Here is a 22,500-nt window from a genome sequence, read left to right on the forward strand (position 1 = left end):
TTGTGGAACTGTTGGTAATGACCCAAGGAACAAGTGATTAAATTCTGGTGGTGATCCGCGAACCAGAACCAGGACCTTGTTAAACATTCTTCACCATTGCTGGCCTATAAATCTAGACACCCCTAGTGACCGCCAATTGAATTGTGGGCCAGGGCAAAACATTCCAGTTTCTGACTCCACAAAAGAGGCAGAAAGAGAAGGTGTAACATAGTCAAATGTTCTATCAAGCAGCTTCCTTGGCGGAGGTCTGCGCTCTCTCAGTGCTTCTAGTTACCTATATCATCAAAACATGCACTATAATTACAAAAAATACTGTGATACATAATTGTTAGTGCGGTTATTAGAAATAATGTTTTTAATTAAAGATGCTGCATCACCCTAAAGGATTTAATTTCAAGCATTTCTTCAAAAAGAAAACATTCCTCGAGAGGATTAGTCTTGTGCGACTGCTGTTTTGATGATAACTGCGGGAGACGTGACAGGCCTTAAATGATGTTTAATATAAATAAAGTAATATTCCACTTTTTTCGTCTTGCACTTTCGGCCACCCTTAATATTTTATCATGCAAAGACTCGACAGCCTTGGGCATAAAATATCAGTGTGCCAGGCTATTCCACTTATGTTTCCTTAGTATCTGACGTCAGCACTGACCTATACAGTTTAACATTTGGCGAAGTAAATTCTGTTAGATACTGCACGCTGTACGGTAGCATCCCTAACAACACGCCATCAGGAGCGTCTTGGTGTAACTTCTGTAAATGATGAAGTGCTGTGTGCTGATGAGTTTCATCTAGACTATACGCAACATTATCATTAAGTGACTTGCCATCGTTCATCCTAAAGGTTTTTTTTGCCATTTGACATTTCAGCTCAACATCACAGCTCAGAAACTCCAGACTACAGTGGATCACAGTTTTTTTCTGATCGCTAAGGCTCATTTTTTGTAACTTGACCTTTTTTGCAGAACTCTTCACAGGAATACAACAACCTCAAAGTCCGTCTGTCAAGTCAAGTCTGTCTGTCTGTGCAAACATTGCAAAACCCAACACGTTTTGCTTACAGTAACTCACATACATAGTACACACAGGTTTTTTTTAACAGTTTGCTTAACTCTACACACAGTGTTGTCAAATGAACTGTTTTTGTACCGAATCATGAGCACACCCATGACATTACAAGCACACATCGCAGCACCTAGACACACTTTGACTTTTGGTTTTTCTATTAAAAAGTTCTGTCACTGTCATGACCCTTATATCTAAATGGTGGGAAAGTTTAAATTCTTAAACCATGATAAGACTTAGGAATTGATGCTGGTAGTAGGTATAAAAATCATGACATTTTTGTTTAGGCAGCATAACTTCTGGAAATAAACTACTAAAATATTACACCCTGGACCTTTTAAGAAATGTATGTGAAGCGTGTGTACATGTATAGGCCTAATATGTGTACGTGTTCCTGCTGATGCATAGCAGACCTATATACATTTCTGCAGATGTGTGCGGTGTCTATGTGCAGGGAAGCAGACAGAGGGTGACAAAGGGGTCAGTTCTCCCAGGCCCAGAGAGAGTGGGCGCGCAGAAATGGGTCCTCATTACATTGTATGTATTGGATAGGGGGGGCATTTACATGACTGGGCCCTGGGCCCGGCTGAAGCTGTCAGCGGCCCTGTGTGTATGTGTATATATGCTGCTGGACACCATTTCCTTCCAGGGTCAATTAAGAATCTCTCGCCTGCTCTACACTAGGCCTCGTACATTAACTGCAGTATATGGATTGCTGAAGAGGAGGGCTGGCCGACCCCAACTCTAGCTTATCATCCATATGAGTGCACAGCAAATGTATGGAGTTAATTACCCTTTCTCTATTTGTATTTCGAAGCCGTAGTGGTAATCACTCTCTTCTGTGCCTTTATGGTTACCCAGAGGAAAGCACTATGTGCACTCCCATTTAATGTTCCCCTCCTTCAAGTGCAGTGCAGTCTCTGGAAGTGTTTCAAAAGGTCTCTATAATGTTGTTAATGCTGTATGTACTTGACTAATTGGTGAGTTTGTTTTGAAGATCTCACACTTTTTTCCAGCTCTCTTCCTTTTTTTAAAAAAAAGTGTTCACCCTGAAACCTTGTAGCAAGTATCATAAAACTGGAGACAGAATTTTGCAGCATTCAAAAAAAGTATTTATTGATTCACAACGGCATAAGAGAGTCAAGCTCCAAAGTCTTTAGACGCACAGTATAATTCTAAATTCATGATAGCTTACTTTCTCACACACACACTGTCGTAAAAATCAGTGATGCTCACAAGCCTAGATAATTAAATTTTGTTCATCATCAAATGGGACCATAATATTTACATACGCACACAGTTCAAGTACAATTTCACCACAGTCTTTGCCGTGGTGTTAAACCCTAGAGGGGGAAATTCACACAAATATGTCTGGGTTATTTGAGATGCACACCCAATTTCCCCATCTCCCACCTGGAAACAGTCAATTTATGAATTCCTGTAGATGACACAAATGGAGTCAATCCAGTGCCAAATAGCCTGTGAATCAATCAATCAATCAATCAATCAATCAACCAATCAATCAATCAATCACTCATCAACTCCAGCTATGGACTGCCATTTTAGATTTTGACCTTGACTATTTCAGTCATAGAGCGAACATGAAAAACTGCTCTCAGTACTTTTGCAGTGTTGATTCAATACATAGCAGTATCAGATTTGACACTCATTGTGTTGAATTAACACGGCACACTTTACTGTATGTGAACCCTGTTAGCTCCAGGTGAACATGGGCCACGTTTACATGATATTTTTAACTCTGACTTAATCATTCAGAATGAAATAGTTCTGTCTAGTTTACATCACACTTTCATTTAATTTAATATAGAATTGTGAAGTGCTTACATCAAAGCCGAGTTCTGTGAACTCATGTGTGTCTTACTAACTGACATTCCACCCTTTCCTGCACAGGTGGTACCGACTTAGAGTTCTGAGTTCTGTGTTTTCAAAGCAGAACTGAGTTTTATTCTGAATTGAATTGAGTTAATTCTGAATTAAATATCTCATGCAAACAAGGGCATGGTTAAGTCCTGGAGGGAGCACAGACGTTTAAAAAAAATCACTGCCTGTGTCCTCTAGGGAGAGAAGAAGGTGCTAGCAGGCCACTCTAGTTCAAGCAGGGGATGCCAAAAACATTTGAAAAGTCTTCACACCAAAATAGAATAAGAAATTCTTTATAAATATTATTGCAATTCAAATTATGCTTTCTTCCCCGCTTTGACAGCCTTACTGTCAAATACAAAACCCCATAAAGTGACCACCACCACAGCACTTACACACTCTGCCTTGGAGGCTGTATAGATACCTGGTCTAAAATGCCCCAGTGTGTTTCAGCCGAAAGTTGTTTACAAAAGCTCTTTTGGTCTGGTCGACAGTTGTCACATCTGGCTACTGTTAGTGGAAGTGAAAAATAGGAAGAGACAGAGCTCCTGGGCAGCCAAGGCAAACGGTAAGCCAAAGGAGTATCTTTTTCTGCTTCATCTCTTGTGCCCTGCCATTCAGTGGGCAATCTCTATTGGTACGTCTGCTTATGGAGTCACTGCTGTCAGACAACGAAAACTGGATGCATGCCATGGTGAGGAGGGGCGGACATTTCGGTGAAGGAGAGAGTAGAGAGAGAGAGAGAGAGAGAGAGAGAGAGAGAGAGAGAGAGAGAGAGAGAGAGAGAGAGAGAGAGAAAGAGAGAGAGAGAGGCAAAGTTCATTTGAGAAGAGGTGAGGTGAGTGCCCTCACTTCACTACAAGGATAGAGAGAGTGAAGAGAAGAGAGAGAGAGAGAGAGAGAGAGAGAGAGAGAGAGAGAGAGAGAGAGAGATGAAGGAGATGAAGGAGATGAAGGAGGTTGTGTGGTGGTGTGGGTGGCAATCTACTTTATGACTTAATGGTCGCGCACTGCATGAATAAATATGAAAAAGGTCAACAAGTTCAGTCTGGGAAGCCACCAGTCACCTCAGGTCAGTGGAGGGTTAAATCTCTCACAGATAGGAAAGAAAAAAAATGACAACAGTAGAAAAAATCAGCATAAAAAGGAAAGAAATCTCCTCAAAGGTCCTGATATATTTACAAATCCACAAACCCACACCCATACAGAGGAAAGGTCTGTCCTCTCATCTGCAATTTGGCACCCAAAGAAAGTCCCCTGAAAGAGTCTGTGACATCTGTAGTCAGTCATGTCCATCCCAGAGTGTCTGGCCGGTAATCGGTCACACAAAAGTCCACCCAAGTTCAACAACGTGTACTCGGCCATATACAGTAAATGTCCATCCAAGAGTATCTGATGTGTATCTGATATTATTTATTTGACCTTTATTTATCCAGGAAGGTCCCATTGAGGTATGAAACCTCTTCTTCCAGGGAGCCCTGGCTGATGTGAATTCGGTCCCACAGATGTCCACTGCCGATGGTCTTTTTAGTTTGTGATGGGCCAGGTCAGGTCATACGGAGGTGCGGGGTTTCCTGATGACCAGTTGCACGGGGCCCTCGGCCACCGTCTTGATGATGTTCCAGGCGTCGTAGTGCATCAGGCCCTGTAGAGAGCGGCCATTGATAGCCAGCACCTCGTCCCCCACGTCGATGACACGAGACTGCTCAGCTGCGCCACCTGTGGGGGAGAGAGAGGGTGGAACGTCAGTTAATCAGTCAGACTCAGTAAAGCTTACTGTACTTTTACAGCAGTGCTATTCAACTTCCCTACCAGAGGGGAAAAATCACTGGGCTTCTGGGAGACACGTAAAAAGACCACACAAAAAATCCATTCAACTACATTTAATTTGAAGTCAGTTGCTGGGCCTCATGAAATGTTAAACAGGCCGCGGGCTGCTAGTTGAAAAGGCGTGGCTGAGAGCATGTCTTGTGAGGTTTGGCAGGATAGGTCTTGTAACAAAAGCAAGGGTACTGGTAAATTCTTGGTGTTAATTATCTGCATGTTTCTACTGGATTCATTTTTCAAGCCACATCCTTATTGGCTGTGTTAATACACACTTATGTACACGTATGTGATTATAATAAGAATTTTGTGTTTGTATGCAGGGCCCTAAATGGACTTTTTCCACCACCAGCCAAAACGGATAGAAGATGTAAATCTAACTTGCCAAACACAATCAGAATTGTGTCAAAGTGGTTAGTAAGTCGGTCTTTTCTACCAGCCGAACTGAAATTTCCCCAGCATTTGACCGGTTGGCTGGTGTTAATTTAGAGCCCTGTTTGTATCTCTGTGCTCTACGTGCATTTATTGCAACATGCACTGAAGGAATGTAATGTATAGGTATGTAGAGGAGTGTATATTGGAGTGTATATTAATAGATGTGAGTATATGTATTGTATGTGAATGTCTGAGGATGTTTATGTGTCTATGTGTGAAAATGGTGTCTATATGTTTAGCAAATGAGATGTGTACTATAAGATCTAACCTGATGGAACTGAACAGTCTGATGTGAAACCAAATATCCCTATGGGACAATAAAGAATCTAATCTAAATACCGATGGCCTCCTCGTTGGCAACAATACCGACGTGTAACACTAGCAAAGGTAATGTGACTTCCTAAGCCTAAGGGGATGTTACCACACAGCAGAAGGTGTGCCTAAACAGGTGACTGTGGAGACCTGTGACTGTGTGGCTGTGCCCTTGCTGCTGACTTGCAAAGTCATTGGAGGCACAAGCAGTGTTCTAAAAGGCGCGTGAGACTGAGTGAGTCCTGAGGCGTAGTTCAGGAGCCTAATCGTCTTTAGCTGACCTTGTTTGCCGTGTGCCGTAGCTGACTGACACTCCTGAAAACTGATGCCTGAGCTCCAGAGCGCCAGCCCTACTGCCACAGGAGCTCTCAGTTACAATACCTGCCACCCCCATCTCTCTCTCTCTCTCTCTCTCCCACTCTCTCTCTCTCTCTCTCTCTCTCTCTCTCTCTCTCTCTCTCTCTCTCTCTCTCTCACTCTCTCTCTCTCTCCCTCTCCATGTTCCCAGTTCTGAGAGTACGCACACATCGACTGGCTGCTTCAAGTTTTGGGTCTGAAACTTGCTTTTGTATTTATCTGGCCTTGAGATAGAAATACTAAAAAGCGACATGGAGGTGAATGTAATTGCGCCTTACTGTCTTTATTCTCTTGGTCGTAAATGAGGTTCATCATATTAGTGTCCAACTGAGTTACATTACATTACACTTAGCTGAGGGCTTTTATCCAAATCTACAATTATCTACAATTATTTAGATACTACAGGGTAATGGTTACTCTAGTCTCAGATTCTTAAGTGGGGTTAGATGCCTTGCTCAAGGTCACGTCAGCCATAGACTAAGGCGTACAGGGTCTACATACCATCTACATACCATCTTCGTAATAGTTTGGGTGAGACACAGGCCTGCAACCTTATTCCAATTCCAAGACCCAACTCCATGCAGCGGCTTCCCCAGTTGAAATCAAGTCATGAAGGCTGGACGTTCATTTTTGCGCTGGACCTTACCTTTGAAGATGCGTTTGATGTTGAGTGGTTTGTCGCCGTGGACTGAGGCCTTCCCCCCGTCCAGACTGAAGCCGAGGCCAGCTGAGGACTTCTGCAGCTCCACGCTCAGCACTCCATCAGCACTCACCTCCATCACTGCAGCAGCAAGCACATAGCAACACAACACAACTCTTTCACAACATGCTCGTTTGTAACACAACTGTGATTTGTTAGTGTGTTAGTACCATAAGCACATGAAAAGATTTGCTCTGGGTGGTAGGGGATGGGGGTGATTCCTTACTGTACACAGTTTTACAGATGTTTCCAAGTGTGGAATATTTGACCAGCCAGTGTTTGATCACAAACTATTTCTAAAGTTGAAACACTTACAAACTTAGGCATACTGAGTCTTAGTTCTGAGAGTGTGCATGGCTTATGATATATTGTGCTGCATTCATATGTACTGTATGTAACCAGTACAGTACCACAGTACATACCTATACAGTACAGGTAGAACAACAGGTAGTAAAAGCCTGTGCACTTGTGGTAACACGTGTGAGTTCAGGATTTGAGGGAGCTACATTTTCCATTATTTGTACGCTCAACAAGACCCTTAACAAAACGGTCGAATCCATTATGTGCCATTCTTTTGTTGCTGATGTCAGGATTGACAAGACTGTTTGAAAATAACATTGTGAAAATTAAAGCAAAAATGTCTGCATCCTTTTCTTTTTTCATTGCTAAGCTTTCGTGTGCCCTGAGGAAGTCTTTTGGAGATTAAAAGCTTGGTAATTAAACAACAAAAAGGATTCAATCTGCAGTCTACATTTTTGCTTTATTTTTCACAGCTGTTTTAGTGTATGCTACCTTTCAGTTGTAATTGCTGAGCAACTCGTGCAAAAACTAGAAAAGTGCCCAGAGAGTGCACCTCCACCCTCTTGTGGACAGAAACAAACACACACACTATGAAAGGACAAACCAACAGACATACAGATGAACATACAACAAACTCAGATGATCACATCCTTGGCAGAGGTAATAACATTGAACAAAGAGTTTATTTGCAAAATGGTGTATCTCCATTTTGTAGAATGTTGGGAAATTGACATTTTTGTATTGGGCATTCCATTGCATTGCATTGCAAAATGCATTTTTATCTAGGTTTAGAAAGTATGTTCCCAAAATATATGAGTGTCAAGAATTCACACATAGGTGATAGGACTTCTGAACAGCCATTTACAACAATACAATGCAAAAGTCAAAAATGGTGGATACACCATTTTGCAGCAAAACCCGTCATAATATTCGTCCGCATTTTACCTGCACCGGTGGTTGTCCTGCCATTGCTCCTGCAGGTCAGTGGTGAGGGCAGTGAGGCGTGGAGGAGGCTGCTGCTGCTGCCAGGCTCGTGGCGTGGGGATGGCGGCTCGCTGTCCTTGCCACGTTGCAGGACCACCAGGGCCTGGCGAGGCGTGCGGGACTGGTGCAGGCAGGACAGGGCCTCGCCGTGGGTCAGTCCCTTCAGGCTGCTCCCGTTGATGGAAAAGATAGCGTCCCCGCGACGGATGGTGCCCTCGACTGCGGCAGCACCCCTGGTGAACACGCGGTGAACCTGTTGGCAGACGTGGATAAGGAGTGGGAGTATTTGTTATGAATGTAAATCAGGTATCTGGAATAAAGTATTGACTGTCGGAAGTTGACAGATCAGATTCAGAACGCACATAAAAGTTCTGTCATGTATTTCGTCTCTCTCTGCTCAATACAGGTTAGGACTAATTATCACTTATCAATAATCAATGATTAATGATCAATTATAATAGTAAGCTAGATGTATAGTTATAACTGTTGATATAATACATCATGAAGCATTATGAGTGTAGCCATAATCCATTGTGACCAATTATGATGTTATAATTCCTTAAAAATACGCTCATAATGCGCTATAGAATGGGCTTTATGTAAAGTATATAAATCGTATATGAATCGATTTTTTACACATTAGTACAGAACTGGCTCTAACAAATACTGTATGTAGCAGGACTTCTAGTTTCTGCACCCAGGACAAGCACCTTAGTTCATATTGTAATGTTGAGTAGAAGTACTGTATCTTCAGATGACAGTGGAGAAATCATGGGCATTTCATGTATGCAACACTAGGAGGCAACATCGAGACAACATCAGTCATGAACCATTATGGAACATGGAAGCATCACCTCAAATGTGTGTGTGTGTGTGTGTGTGTGTGTGTGTGTGTGTGTGTGTGTGTGTGTGTGTGTGTGTGTGTGTGTGTGTGTGTGTGTGTGTGTGTGTGTGTGTGTGTGTGTTTGTATTTGTGTTGTGTTGTGTTGTGTTGTGTTGTGTTTGTGTGAGGGCCTTTACTGTATGTGCATGCCTACATTTATGTCTGTATTTGTGCATGTGCGTACATGTACGGCACTTGCATGCTTGATGTTCAGGGTTTCTGTGGGTAACCTGCTCTTAAGACAGCTAAGGAAAATCCACCAGGCAGCAACTAACTCCGCACAGTATTCCAGAGAGCCATTACTCAGATATCCGCCAGTGTGCTAGCTACTAGGCCCAGGGTTAATTACACACTCGTTTGCTTGATGTACGCGCACCCACAGCAGGCAAAGACAAGTCATCCGGCTTACGGTCACTGATTTCTGTTCCAGGTCGGTGCCTCCGGCGATGCTGAATCCCAGCCCCGAGCCTTCATCCTTCCTCAGCACCACGAAGTAAACATCCTCTTTCATCTGCGGGGAAAAGACAGAGAGAGAGAGACGCCAGTGATCAGCTGATACCTCCAGATAAAGCACAGACAGCCCTGTCAAGTGCTGCAGCGTCACGCAAATACATAGATTTATCCAAATAGATTTGTGTTATTTATTTAAATAGACTTATTTATATAGTTGGCAGGGCTAAAATGTGATACAGCTTCACATGAATACATAGATGATAATGAAGAGGTAGTATTTGTATAGCTGGGTAAAACACAGACAGGACTGTCAAGTGATAAAAGCACTGCTTTGCATGAATACATAGATAATGAAGACGTCTATATATAGGCAGATAAGAAAGAAACACGTTGTATACATGTAGGCTTACAATCCTTTGCAAAATGCTGACACATGGGATACATTTGTTCCCAAACAAAGACAGACACACATGCATGTGTAAACCAACAGGCACACGCACACGCACACGCACACACGAACAAACGCACACTCACACACACACACACACACACAAGGAAACCTTTCAGAGGAACAAATAAGATGGCCCTTCAGACTTCAAAGTAGCATGTCTATGAAAGCTTTTGATCACCGAGCAACTAAATGCATAACTGAATATGAAAGAGCATACAGTATTATAAGAAAAGAGGAATGTGAGAAAAAAAAGCCCATTCATGTTCATTTCACTACGGGCTACGGGCCTCTTGTGACAGAAAAAAAGAAAATATAGAAAGTTTTTTTGTTGGAGTAGACTGACTGCATGGCCATGCGTATGATGGTCACAGAATGAATAAACAATATACTGGTAAAACGTCTAATTAAAGACTAATTGACTCCAGATATATTTTATACTTACAGTACCTCTGTGTCAACATTTGTGATGAAGATGATGATGTTAAAAACTGTTGAAGACTCCATATCAGTTAAGTAGTACTAGTAGTAGTTAAGTAGTACAGCACATACTGTAAGCATACTAATTTAAGAAAAACTGCTAATGAAGAGGTTTTATATTTGTACTAGTAGTAGTACCTCCGCTTCCACCTTAGTGTTGGCGATGAGGGTCACAGAATGAAAAAAAGAAACCCTGATAAAGCCAAAACTACAAAGAAAAAAGACTCGACAGATCCATTTACAAGTACCTAATATCTCTGTTTGACCCTTGGGTTCGGAGATGATTGTCACGGAAAAAAATCCATTAAAACAACTACAACTACTACAAAGACTCCAGAACAGTTCATTGTACATGTATATTAGAAACCCATTGAGCTCTAATAAACAATAAAAGTACCATAAAAATGTAATAAAATCGAAACTATTAATAAAAAGATCAGCCTAATAGTACCTCTGCGTGGGCCTTGGTGTCTGCAATGAGGGTCACCGCGTCCACGTTGACTCTCAGGGAGGCCAGGACGTCCTGCAGCTTGCTCTGCTGCGAGGGGGCCACCGACAGCTCGCCGAGGCTGCCAAACAGACACACGCATCATTGCTTTTGGCTGCCACACCACACCACACCACACCACACCACACCACAATGCATAGCTATGTCAGAATAACAAGTCCCGACTATGCCTTTCAGATACCATCTAACCTCCGTCCCCGTCTTAGCACATTTACAAGAGAGACATTATGCCGGCAAGAGCCCATTTCAACTTGACACGCAATACGATATTTTTCACGCTGGGTGTGGAATGGACGGGGCTCTCTTTGAGGGGGAAATACCTCAACCCACCACACCTCACACACACACACACACACACACACACACACACTCACACACACGCACACACACACACACACACACACACACACACACACCGCAACCCCAACCCCCCCTGCAATCTTTTTCAAAAAGCAGTTCCCATCTCACTTTCCCTCCTCCTGTGCTGCTATTAGCATTAAATCAAACAGAGATGGCTTTCAGTGAGCCGACTCTTTCCTTCTTACCTGATAGACCAGCTGGAGAGAGCCAGTGCTGGAGCTGGTGGCTGGTGCCCATTGGCTTTGGCTGTCTGGTGATGGTGGTGGTTCTCCTCTGACACCGCCCCCTGCTGGACACCTTGGGTCTTGCTCATCCTGGTGGTGACCATGGTGTAGTGCAGGCCCTCGGCGAACGAGTCGGCGGGATTAACAGGCCGCACCTCCAGCTCCGTTTTGAAGGTGACCTTGCTGGTCACCTCACCTGAGGAAGAGGAGGGGGGCGAGGTGGCGGAGGTGGAAGTGGAGGTGGAGGAGAAATCCTCCGTGCAGAGCTTGTCGAGCTCAGGCATGCTCAGAGCGCGCAGCTCCCTCAGCCTGGAGCGGGAGAGGCCGCCCATGCCCCGGTTGTTCTTCTGTCTGAGCACAGGGGGCACCAGAGAGCACCGGTCTCCTTTGGCCTCCTCCATAGTTGGGGCCGGTGAGACCTGAGAATCCCCTGAGGCCCTTCCCAGCTGGGGGGATGGAGGAGGGGAGCCTGAATCCCCCCCAAATGAGCTGAGGCTTCGTGTCAATGAGCGAGATGAGTCCGTCACATCGCCACTACCGTTAGAGGTGGGAACACCGCTCGAGACAGTCCGACTCAGCGCGGGCTTGGCAGCGTAGTAAGGAACATCGATGCAGCGAATCGCAGTCTTGTCAAAGCCAGACAGGTTCTCAAAGGACTTGATCCTGGAGCGCACGGAGAAGGGGTTGGGGTCAGAGTGACCTCTAATGTCCGTGGAATAGCTCCTGCGCTCCATTGCTTTCAAGTACAATTTGGACCTGTTGGTCCTTGGGTCATCACTTGCATCCAACATGCTGGACACAAGGTTGTGATCCATTGAAGAACCATTAGTCAAGGTACTAGGGTTTTTATCAATGGTTTCTGTGAAGCTAACAGGTGTGAGTGTCTGTGGAGAATTACAAGAGGGGTTTGGTCGACTAGGTTGAGCCTCAGACTTTGAATTACTCTTGTCTGCAGCTGCTATTGGGGTGGCCTTGGTGTCTTGGATTGGGATAGAGCTGGCTGGGTTCACAGTTGGTTTTCGGTTTAGGGTGGGTGTGTTGGATGACGTGGGGGAAGATGATGAGAGTCGCACCTCAATGAATGTCCTCTGAGTGGTTGCCGATTCTGACTTGTCTTTGTCGTTCTGCTTCAAAGATTCCTGAGATACCTGCTCCACCCCCTGAACCGCGTTAGTCTCTTTGGAGCTACTTGCTAGCTTTGCCTGCCTAGCTGTGGTGGCGGTGGTACTCACCGCGCTACTCCTCCGTCCACCGTCCTTCTCCTGTGCTTTTTCACACAATCTACCTGAGGAACCTGCACTGCCTCTCTCTGGCGTTCTCGTAATTCTGGGGCTGCCAACCGAGGCTACCTTCTTGGACTGAGCTTTTGGGGAGTGGAGTGGGGAAGACGAGTTTTTTCTGTGCACTGGACTTTCAGCACGTGCTGGTTTGGTGGTGGTGGTGAGGGGCTGATCGCTATTCTGTGGCCTAGCTTTACTCTTTATGGTCAGCCCTTTTAGTTTGGGGGCATTGTTGCTGCTCTGTGACTTCATCTGCTGGGTTTTCTCAGCCAACTTTAACTTGCAGTTGGACTGGGTTTGCTCCCTCAGGCAGCCACTCCTGGGTGGATGAGCAGTGGAGTTATTTTGTGCTACCCTCGCCTCACTGTGCCCCAGTTGACTTTTGTCTTTCTCCTTCTCTTTCTCTCTCTCTCTTGCCGCCAGAGATTTCCCCCCCGCTTTTCCATCGCTGCTATTGGATGCCTTCGACTCAGAGGCCACGGTGGAAGCGGATGACGGCGAAGTGCTGCGGAGTTTCTCCGAGTGCTGCGGTCCGCTAGCCAGCAACTTCGCCGTCCTCTGCTGACTGCGTGGCGCAACGTGACTGCGGTTTATAGCAGGAGAGGTGCTGGTGATGTTCGGTGCAGCTGTTTTGATCGGTGTCAAAACCTTTTCATTAGTGGCTACCTTACCATTGGCAATGTCACACACAGATTTGGCTACAAGTGTGGCCATAACTTTGTCTTTTTTAGAGGCACATTCTACGTCCGCTTTAGCAATAACGTTCTGATTTTCATCGTTTGCGGACAAACTGCCAGAGGACTGGATAAGTGGAGGAGGTGGACTTGGGGACGAAGGGACAGTAGCTGCTTGTTCACACTCTGTTTTGTTGAGGGTATCTGAGGGCGATGGCGAGTCCTCTGTGTTATTATGTAAGGAGGAGTCGACCTGAGGAGGGGGTGGTGGGGCGTTCTGAGGAGGAGACAGAGGCCCGTTGTCACATGACACATGTTTCTGCTCTGCTACTACAGAAAATGCATCATAGCAGATCTCTACCACCTCTTCCTCGTCGTCAGTGTCCTGGGGCTGGACACCATCACCAGCCTTGGTGTCTGCCGCCTTCCCATTTTCTTGAACCGTCCTGTCAGTAGCTGTGTCGCTCTCTGAGTCACTATCCTCCACCGACCCATACATGCGCTTGGCTTGGGGTTCAGGTTCAGACTGAGGTTGAGGGTTAGGCCTGAGGCCTGCCCCTTCCCCTTCCCCATTTGTCTCTGATGGAGCCACCTCCATTTCGGTCAAGTTACTACTAAAGTTCCGCGAGTAGCTATTCAAAAACTCTTTGCCGGCTGGCAGCAGGCTACCTTGTGTGCTCGATTCCACAGCGGAGAGTTCCGGAAGGCCTTTTTGTGCCTGTGTGTCCTGAGTCTGACCAGTGCCTCCTTCAGAAGAAGAACTCTCCTTCTGAAGAGGGGCATTGGCTGAAGGGTCTGAGGTGGTAGTGGCCTCCGAGCTCTCTGTCTGCTTTTCCTGCTCCTGCTCAGAGAGCTCCGTGATGAAGTCATCGATGTTGGTGATGGGCATATCGCTGCTGTGATTGGCCGGTGACTCACCGGAATTCGGCTTGGAGGAGGAAGCCAAGGCCGAGGCCGAGGACAACGACGATGACGAGGTATTATCCGTGGTAGGGATGCTCTTGGTTTCCAGGCAGCCATTTTCCTCCAAGCTGGTCCTCCAGGAATCTGGAGTTCTGGAAGGCCCATCACAGCCCGATGACATCATCAGGCAGGAAAGTCGATCTACAGCTGTTGGAACGAGGGGTGAGACTAGGGTGACTATCTGGAGGCGTTTTCAAAGGGGAAATACAGCAGGCAACATTTCACACACACGTCTGTCTGTCATGCTGCAGTAAAATGCCAAGCTGTGTTAGGGAAACAATACGACACACACATGTTTTTAATGGATCTCCATTAATATCAGCTGTTACAACAACATAGCGTTCCACTCGCATTAAGACAAAGTAAAAGGTCACACACACACACACACACACACACACACACACACACACACACACACACACACACACACACACACACACACACACACACACACACACACACACACACACACACACACACACACACACACACACACAAATCTACTTGCAGACGTAGCTCAGTTTTCACGTTTTAGTACGCAAAACTACATTCAGACTGGCAGATTGAATTTTATATTCTTCAAGTAGGCATCTCAATCCAAATCAAAATAAAGGTTTTATCATAAGTATGTCCTTGCATCTTACCTCTAATACCTCTTTTCAAGCAAAACATAATTTGCCATTACTGTACTTCATGAGAAAATAGTACAGCCACCACAATCTTGCTCAACACAAAAGTGTTCTGCTTAAATCATCATTCTGCCTACTCAAAGTAATGAGTCTCCGAGGTGAATATCAGGTGACTGGGAAAATCACAGCAAAGCTCAACAAACATTACAGTTGAGAGTTAAGCATATGACATCTGAGGCAAACATTCTTGCAAACTCCTGGGTATTATCCAGACTTATACAGCTTCTTATGAACACCCTTAGGATTAGAGTATGTACGTACACCGTATACACAGACATATCAAGTTACCTGATGTCGGTAGGCAAACTCACACATTACTTCAACACATTTCAGTGTTACTTCAACACATTTTTGTCGGTAGGCAAACTCACACATTACTTCAACACATATTTAACATACATATGGTATATATGCATGTGTGCATGTTTGTTATAAACATGAAGACAAGATGGACAGTGTATGCATAGGCTACATTAGTGTAGTATGCATACAAAAAAACTCTTTACACAGACACGCAGGGGCAAACAAGCACAAGCAGCACTACTTGGCATTATTTTTTTCTCTACTCCTCTAAATCTATTGGCATTATTGCTGTGAGCAGTTCCCTGCGTAATTGCACTCGCCTTGACAAGACTAATGACTACAGTGGGAGCGGTTGCAACTCTCTCTGCATATCCGTCACTGCCTTGCAGTAATCCCGGTGTGAACTTTTTCATTAAGCTGAAGAAAAATGATTGCGCTCGTGATGGCAAATTACACATACCATGGTTTTCGGTTTGTGTGCTTATGTTTCAGTCGAGGGCCTGTTGAGACACATTTGCCCGCAGTACAGAGAGTGTTTTAGGTGTCAGAGGTGTGGTAAAAAAACATTTGAATAATTATTTATGTCCACTGCTTTGAAATACTTAAGAGTTGTAAAGATTGAAAAAAGATGAACATGCGCTTAGGCACTACTCACAGCAACAAAGAGTCAGTAAAAGCTTGGCGAGGAAGAAAAAAAAAGAGAAAACTTCTAAAAGAACGGGAGACAATCCAGCTAATCCACAATGGAAACTGTCAAACCTACTACGGTACCTACAAATCTAAGCGTCTAAGGTTCCTCTAAGGTAATAAGTGAATCAATAGTCACCATGGATACAAAGCCAGCTGCTTGCAGTTCCCTGTGTGGTGGAGTGGAAGGGTACTGGCAGTAAAAGAGAGGCTGCTGTTGTTGGGCTCCTATGTCTTTAAGGCAGCGTGGTCAGAGGGGAAAGACAGACTGGTCTCTTAATTGCAGTCCTGGGCTTTATGGTCACAATTGTACAGTTGATGAAAAGGACAGAAATAACAATGCCGAAGAACGAGAGGGCAGAAAAAACCCCAAGACCACCACCACCACCAGCTTTGGAGATTGGAAAGTGGCTATAGTGAAGTGATAGATTGAGGAGGCAGTTGTTGACTTTATAATTACGTGTCGGTGATGTTAGTGTTGTGATTTTGGGGAAAACTGAGCCCTGACATGGGGTGCTTGGGGTGGGGTAAGCAATGTGGGTAGGAGAATAGTGAAGCACTAAAGCTGGCGTGGGGTGAAGGATTGAGGGGTTGGCTGTGGGGCTGGGGGGCTGGAAGCTTCTAGAAGCTGCTCTCTTGAAGGAGAATCGTCCACAGGTCAGCCATTAGGGCTGTGAGAGAGGGCTGTGATATTGCTGAACAATGCAATACCTTCTGATACAAGGGGCAGTGTCGGGGAGACAACAAATCTGTGAAACAAGGCAGGGCAGTGTTTTTTGGAGCTGACATTTTCCACCAAACCACATCAGCAGGTGAAAACAACAACAAAACAGGGTGGGAAAGTAGTACAGTATAATAAGTCCATCTGTTGAGACCTACATTCACTATAAAATATAGGACCCATTGCGGTGACGTCAAGAAAGCCAACCACTCCGTGTTGCTTTGAGTCACAGCCGGTGAGGAGGGGGGAAGAGACTCACCTGAGACCGGCTTCTGAATCTCTAAGCTCAGTGTTACAGGAAGGTTGTGCATCAGGTCGCAGATCTCCTGATAAGACGAGGAGCACACCAGCGTGTCCCCAATCGCCACGATCTCGTCTCCCACGCTCATCTTCCCCATGGATTCCTGGCAGGGTAGAGAAGAGAAGAACAGGGGACACAGAGAGACATTTGGGAATGAAAACATGCTTGTCTTTCTTTCTTTCTTTCTTTCTTTCTTTCTTTCTTTCTTTCTTTCTTTCTTTTATGCCTACCTTGAAAAGCAGAGAGTGAGGCAATGTCTGGTGCCCTGACAAACAAAAAGTCATGTGTGTATACACACACACATACCCACACGCCTGCACAGACACACACAAATACATTATAATGCATTCTTATTCTCTCTCTCTCTCTCTCTCTCTCTCTCTCTCTCTCTCTCTCTCTCTTTCTCCCTCTCTCTCTCTCTCTCTCTCTCTCTCTCTCTCTCTCTCTCTCTCCCCCCCCGTATTCTTTTGCTCCCTCAATTTTTTTTAACAATAACTGGATAGTAGTAAATCTTCCCTGTTTTACTGTTTTTACTGGAGTGCAAAGGTTTCTCAATTTGTGGACATTTGAATCCATCCAAGAGCACAGAGGCAATTTCATGGCAGGCTCAGTGGTATAATCTAAACTTTAATGTGTTTTGCAAACGTGGGCGTATTTGTGAGAAGCAGATTTTATGTGTGTATGTTGGTTTGGGAGAAATAAAAAATATTAGTCTTCCTGTGTGTGCACAAAGTTGAGGGTGTGTACTTGTTTTAGTCACAATGGTAATGACCATGTCTTAATCTGTTACTAAAGACTCTAATGTAAGGGGCAGACAAGCAGACAGACAAGCAGACAGAAACATTAAGACATGCAAACAGACATGTACAGTATGTACAGTCTACACTTTCTATACTGCATCGCCTGATCTTAGGCCAGTGATAAGTGGAGTCGAGGTGTGTTTTGGGCTTTGCGTGTGTAGGAGGGAAGGCAAGTGGAGGTGTGTATTGGGTGTGTGTGGACATAGGAATAAGAGAGTGGCAACGTCTGGTCTGAAGAAAAGGGTTATTACTGCTACTACAGGAAAAGGGAGGGAAGGACTGACAAGGACAGATAAACAGACAGACACAGACACAATCACAGACACAGTACGTACCCTCTCAGCTGCACCGCCTGCTCTCAGGCCCGTGACGACGACCTTGAGCGGGGAGGACTTAATCTCAAGGTCGAGTCCGAACGACTCGCTCTCGCTGCGACGCAGCACCACCGTCTCGATGGTGCAGACCCCCGCCAGCTCGCTGGGCTCGCCGCGCCTGCAGTGGAGGGGCCCGCGGCACCCGTTCCCGTTCCGGGTTAGCGTGCCCGTGGGGGAGTGGTTGTGGTGCAGCGTGGGTGGTGGGCCGGCAGCAGGGTGGGAGGAGTTGGCATTCTCCTCTCCCTTGCTGTTGTGTCTCTGCGGGCCGCCACTGGGGCACTCGATGCTCATCATGCTCTTGACGCGCGTGACAGCCTTATGCTCCAGCTTGGGCGAGCGCTTGGGCTCGGGTGGAATGCCGGTGCCGCCGCCGACGTCGCGATAAGGGTCCTTTTTCACGCCCAGGTTGTTGTGGGGACCTGCCGCCCCCTGTGGCCCACCACCACCACCTCCTCCTCCTCCTCGGTCGTGGTCGAAGCAGCGGATGGGCAGGAAGGGCGACTCGGCTCCAGGGGGGATGGAGCCTCCAACTGCGCTGTCCTCCGACTCCAAGGAGCTGCTGCCTCCTCTTCCTCCTCCATGTCCTCCTCCTAGGGATCGGCCATCCTGGCTCTCCTCGTCCACCTCCACGGAGGACGTGGCCACGATGATGCCCCCCTCCTCCTGGAAGTCTCCCACGCTGCCAGAGGCCACCATGCCTGGGGACAGCGCTCCGGATGCTGATGCTGACCTCCTGTACACCGCAAACACAACACAGACACACACAGACACACGCACGCACGCACGCAGACACACACACACACACACACACACACACGCACGCACGCACGGACGCACGCACACACACACACACGCATGCAGACACACACACACACACCCGCAGGCACGCACAAAATAATCGAAGAGTCAATATACTAACAAAGACACAGTAACAAAACGTATGCATACATGGGAAGTGCTAGTCTAGCAACACTGCTCTACATAAAAGCACAAATTGATTTTCCACATCTGAGGTAGTTCACAGTGACTCTCCTTAATTCTCTACTGTGATGTACCAGAAGAGCAAACAGTACCTTACTAATCAAACACTAACATTAGTAACATTTTGATAAGTTTCTTTGGTAACACTTTACTTGACGCCAGCGTCATAAGCGTGATGTGACAGCGTTACAACAGTGTCATGATGCAGTCATGGATGAGCAATAAGGGTCTTTAACGTTTCCATGAAATGATGTGACGTTAAATCCACCTTTACCAGACTTTCAAAAACTGCATTGCGGTACCCACCTAAGTGTTATGAGTGGTAGCGTACCATAATGGATTAATTAAAAACAGCATAGTTTGTGCCCAATATATTTAAAAAAAACGGTTTCCCCCTTTACTCACAGATTCGAAAATACAGTTAAAATGACAGAATCAATATCGATGAGTGAGTCCATGCAAGTGGCCATTGTTGTCTGAAACAAATGTTGTGTTTCACTTATTGTTCCCCTTCCCTCCTACACGTCTTCCAGGCCTACCTGTACATCATGGGCACGGGCGTCATGCGGTCGTCCGGGTCGTGCTCATCGTCGCTGGCCTCGTCCTCGTAGCACATGACCCTGCGCTGGCGGAGCAGCGGGCTGCGGATGGAGCTAGGGCTGCTGCCCACACTGGCCTGCCTTGCTACTCCGGGGCTGCACGCCACCTTGCTGCTCCCACCTCCACCTCCACCTCCACCTCCTCCACCTCCAGATGCCCCGGCACCAGCCTCTGTATACATCATACCCCCTTCCATGCTGGGCTTGTAGCCTACACAAGGAGAGAGACACATACAGAAACAGTCAGCAAGAGTTTCATTTCTTAGCATTTTTAGTTGCAGGTTAAGATGTGGTCATAAATAGTCATAGTCTTACTGTATAGCCTACAGAAGGAGAGAAACACATAATGAACCAGAGAGTAATTGTTGTGATTTTTAGTTGCAGTTTGATATGCAGTCACAACATTGTAATATACATAATACTAGCGCCAGTGCAGTACATGGACCTGCCCTCCTTTAGCACACAGCCATTAAGCATGTAGTCTACAGGGGGAGAGCAGTTAATGATGAGCCAGTCCGTAATTATTAGCATTTTTGGTGACACTTAACTTGACGACGGCGGGCGTCATAAGTATGACATAACCGTGTCGTAACACAGTCATGCATGTGCCATGCATTTTTATGTCGGTGTCTCAACCATTTTATGTTATATTAAGTGACATTTGGTTATGGTAAAGACAGTCCTAACAATGTCAACTTTACATGACCATAATACGTTTATGAAATTGACATCAAGCTCATGACTCGTCCATGACTGTGTCATGACACTGTCTTGATTTTTAGTTAAAGTTTAAGATGCGGTCATCATACTGTAATGCACACATTTGTTGGACAGAAAGAAACCAACATGTGATGAACTAGTCAGTAATTGTTATGATTTTTAGTTATACAGTCATAACACTAATACACTAGCGTCTGTTTACATGCCCTCCACTCCCACACAACCATTGGGGATGTAGCCCTACAGAACGGGAGCAGCACATCGTAGTGAACCAGTCAGTATTCATAGTTGCAGTTTGAGATGCAGTCATAACATTGTAATACACTGGCCTCTGTGTACATGTAAATGGTCTCCACTCCCACACAACCATTGGGCATGTAGCCTACAGAAAGGGAGCAGCAAGTTGTGAACCAGTCACAAATTGTTTGCATTTATAGTTGCCGTTTAAGATGCAGCTGTAACATTGTAAGACACCAGCCTGTGCGTGAAATAGCCTCAACTCCCACACAACCATCGGCCTTGCAGCTTACAGAACGACAACAGCAAGAGGTGAACCAGTCCACAATGTTAATCCTGTTTTATTGTTTTGTAGCTGATCTTGTTTTATTTTGGTTGTGTGGCAGATGTGGTCGGTGAGCTTTTAGTGCTTTTGTAAACACATAAACTGGTGTATTACACCAGCCTCTTTGGCCTGAAAATCCTCACACAGTCATCGTGGCCGTAACTACCATTGAGGACACAGAGGTCATGTCCTCTGTATTTTTTTCAGTAATGTAAAATGTATCTATGACGAAAATCGATATATGATCAACAATGATAAATTCAGTCTGTATACCCCACCCCCAGCACACTGTATTTGACCTCTGTATTTGAAAATGTCTGGTTACGGCCCTGACCGTCATTGGGCCTGCAACCCACAGTAGTAATGTGACAACCGTTTTATCTGTTGCTATAAACTGCTTTTTTGGCCTGAGATAAAGATGAGTTTTTTAAGTGTTTCGTAAACACATAGAGCTTTTTATTACACTCAGCTAATACATCTCCTGATCGTCCACTAGCGTCTCTTATTCCCTGGGTGTGCCATTAAAATACATAGTGCTGACTTTGTAAACTAGTAACAAAACAACCTGGAGGCAGGCAGGGTGTCCCCCTGACAATTGTGTGTGAAGTTTTTTCACAAATCAAGCAGGGGGGTGAGCAAGAGCAAGCTGGCTTGCAAGTTTTTTTTTGAGCTTATGCAAAAAAACAAAACAATATTATACACCATACTTTGCTTAATCCACCACTATGATTCATTTCATTATAATGTAAGTCTTCATACCTTTATAGTGTATGTCTTATTAAAATGTAAGTCTTAATATGTCAGAATATTGAATAATACATACTCTATTGAAGGTTTATTGCCTGATAGATGACATTGAAGCTGATATGGCAAAGTAATGCGCAGGCAGCAGAAGACAAATGAGTGGTTGTTATCAGTGGATAGCAGATGACGGATGAGTGGCTGGTGACTGGGAATGATAATGTGCTGTGAAAAATACTTTGGAGACTACTGGATTGATGGATCGATTGACTGGTCTGACTCAAGACCAACAGTGACATTTACGTCATACATGACAAGCAAGTTTCATGACAGTAATCTTTCAAATTGTTTTTTCGGCTTCACAAAATGTAGTAGGTTGAGGTTCCCAAAATAATATTATATATATTTATTTGTTCATTTGTGTCATACCGAGGGCCGAGACGGCAGAATCGTCCAATGAGCTACTGCGGTGGTGATGATGCAGCATGTCGTCGTCGCTGGAACCCATCACCATGGTTTCCGAGAGCGATGACTGACTGGGCATGTCATGGGAGAAGTATTGCGATAGCTCAGCTTCCGAACTCAACGACCCTTGCTGTGGAGTAAACAAACGAAGAGTGAGTGAGAGAGAGAGAGAGTGAGAGGGAGAGAGAGAGAGAGAGAGAGATAGAGAGAGAGAGAGAGAGAGAGAGAGAGAGGGGATCAAATCCCACTACACAAAACCTGGGAAGGTTGGCAGGCAGGTACATTAGAGGTGGGATATGGGGTTAGGCGGTTGGCGGCGGTGTGTGCATGCACGCGTGATTGCGTGCGTGTATGTGTGTGTGTGTGTGTCGTTATGACAAAATGGCTGCCAGCAAGGTGAACCAACAGTTGCTGGAGCACAGGGGA

General features: G+C 45.4%; 1 protein-coding gene across 4 annotated transcripts in view; it reads right to left on the reverse strand.

Moving 5' to 3' along the window:
* Positions 1–3,881: 3,881 nt before the first annotated feature.
* Positions 3,882–22,500, reverse strand: part of pdzd2 (PDZ domain containing 2) — a 177,180-nt gene continuing 158,561 nt past the window's right edge. For all 4 annotated transcript variants that reach the window (XM_063195231.1, XM_063195232.1, XM_063195230.1 and 1 more), the window contains 10 exons: positions 22,039–22,204; positions 19,527–19,797; positions 17,968–18,739; positions 16,791–16,935; positions 11,176–14,278; positions 10,574–10,691; positions 9,151–9,252; positions 7,820–8,111; positions 6,521–6,655; positions 3,882–4,665 (listed from right to left, as the gene is read on the reverse strand). In XM_063195231.1, the coding sequence (XP_063051301.1) occupies positions 4,499–4,665; positions 6,521–6,655; positions 7,820–8,111; positions 9,151–9,252; positions 10,574–10,691; positions 11,176–14,278; positions 16,791–16,935; positions 17,968–18,739; positions 19,527–19,797; positions 22,039–22,204 (5,271 nt within the window). In that variant the 3' untranslated portion in view covers positions 3,882–4,498. The remainder of the gene's footprint in view (positions 4,666–6,520; positions 6,656–7,819; positions 8,112–9,150; positions 9,253–10,573; positions 10,692–11,175; positions 14,279–16,790; positions 16,936–17,967; positions 18,740–19,526; positions 19,798–22,038; positions 22,205–22,500) is intronic.

This window comes from Engraulis encrasicolus, chromosome 3, assembly GCF_034702125.1.
Source record: "Engraulis encrasicolus isolate BLACKSEA-1 chromosome 3, IST_EnEncr_1.0, whole genome shotgun sequence".
Classification (NCBI taxonomy): Eukaryota; Metazoa; Chordata; class Actinopteri; order Clupeiformes; family Engraulidae; genus Engraulis; species Engraulis encrasicolus.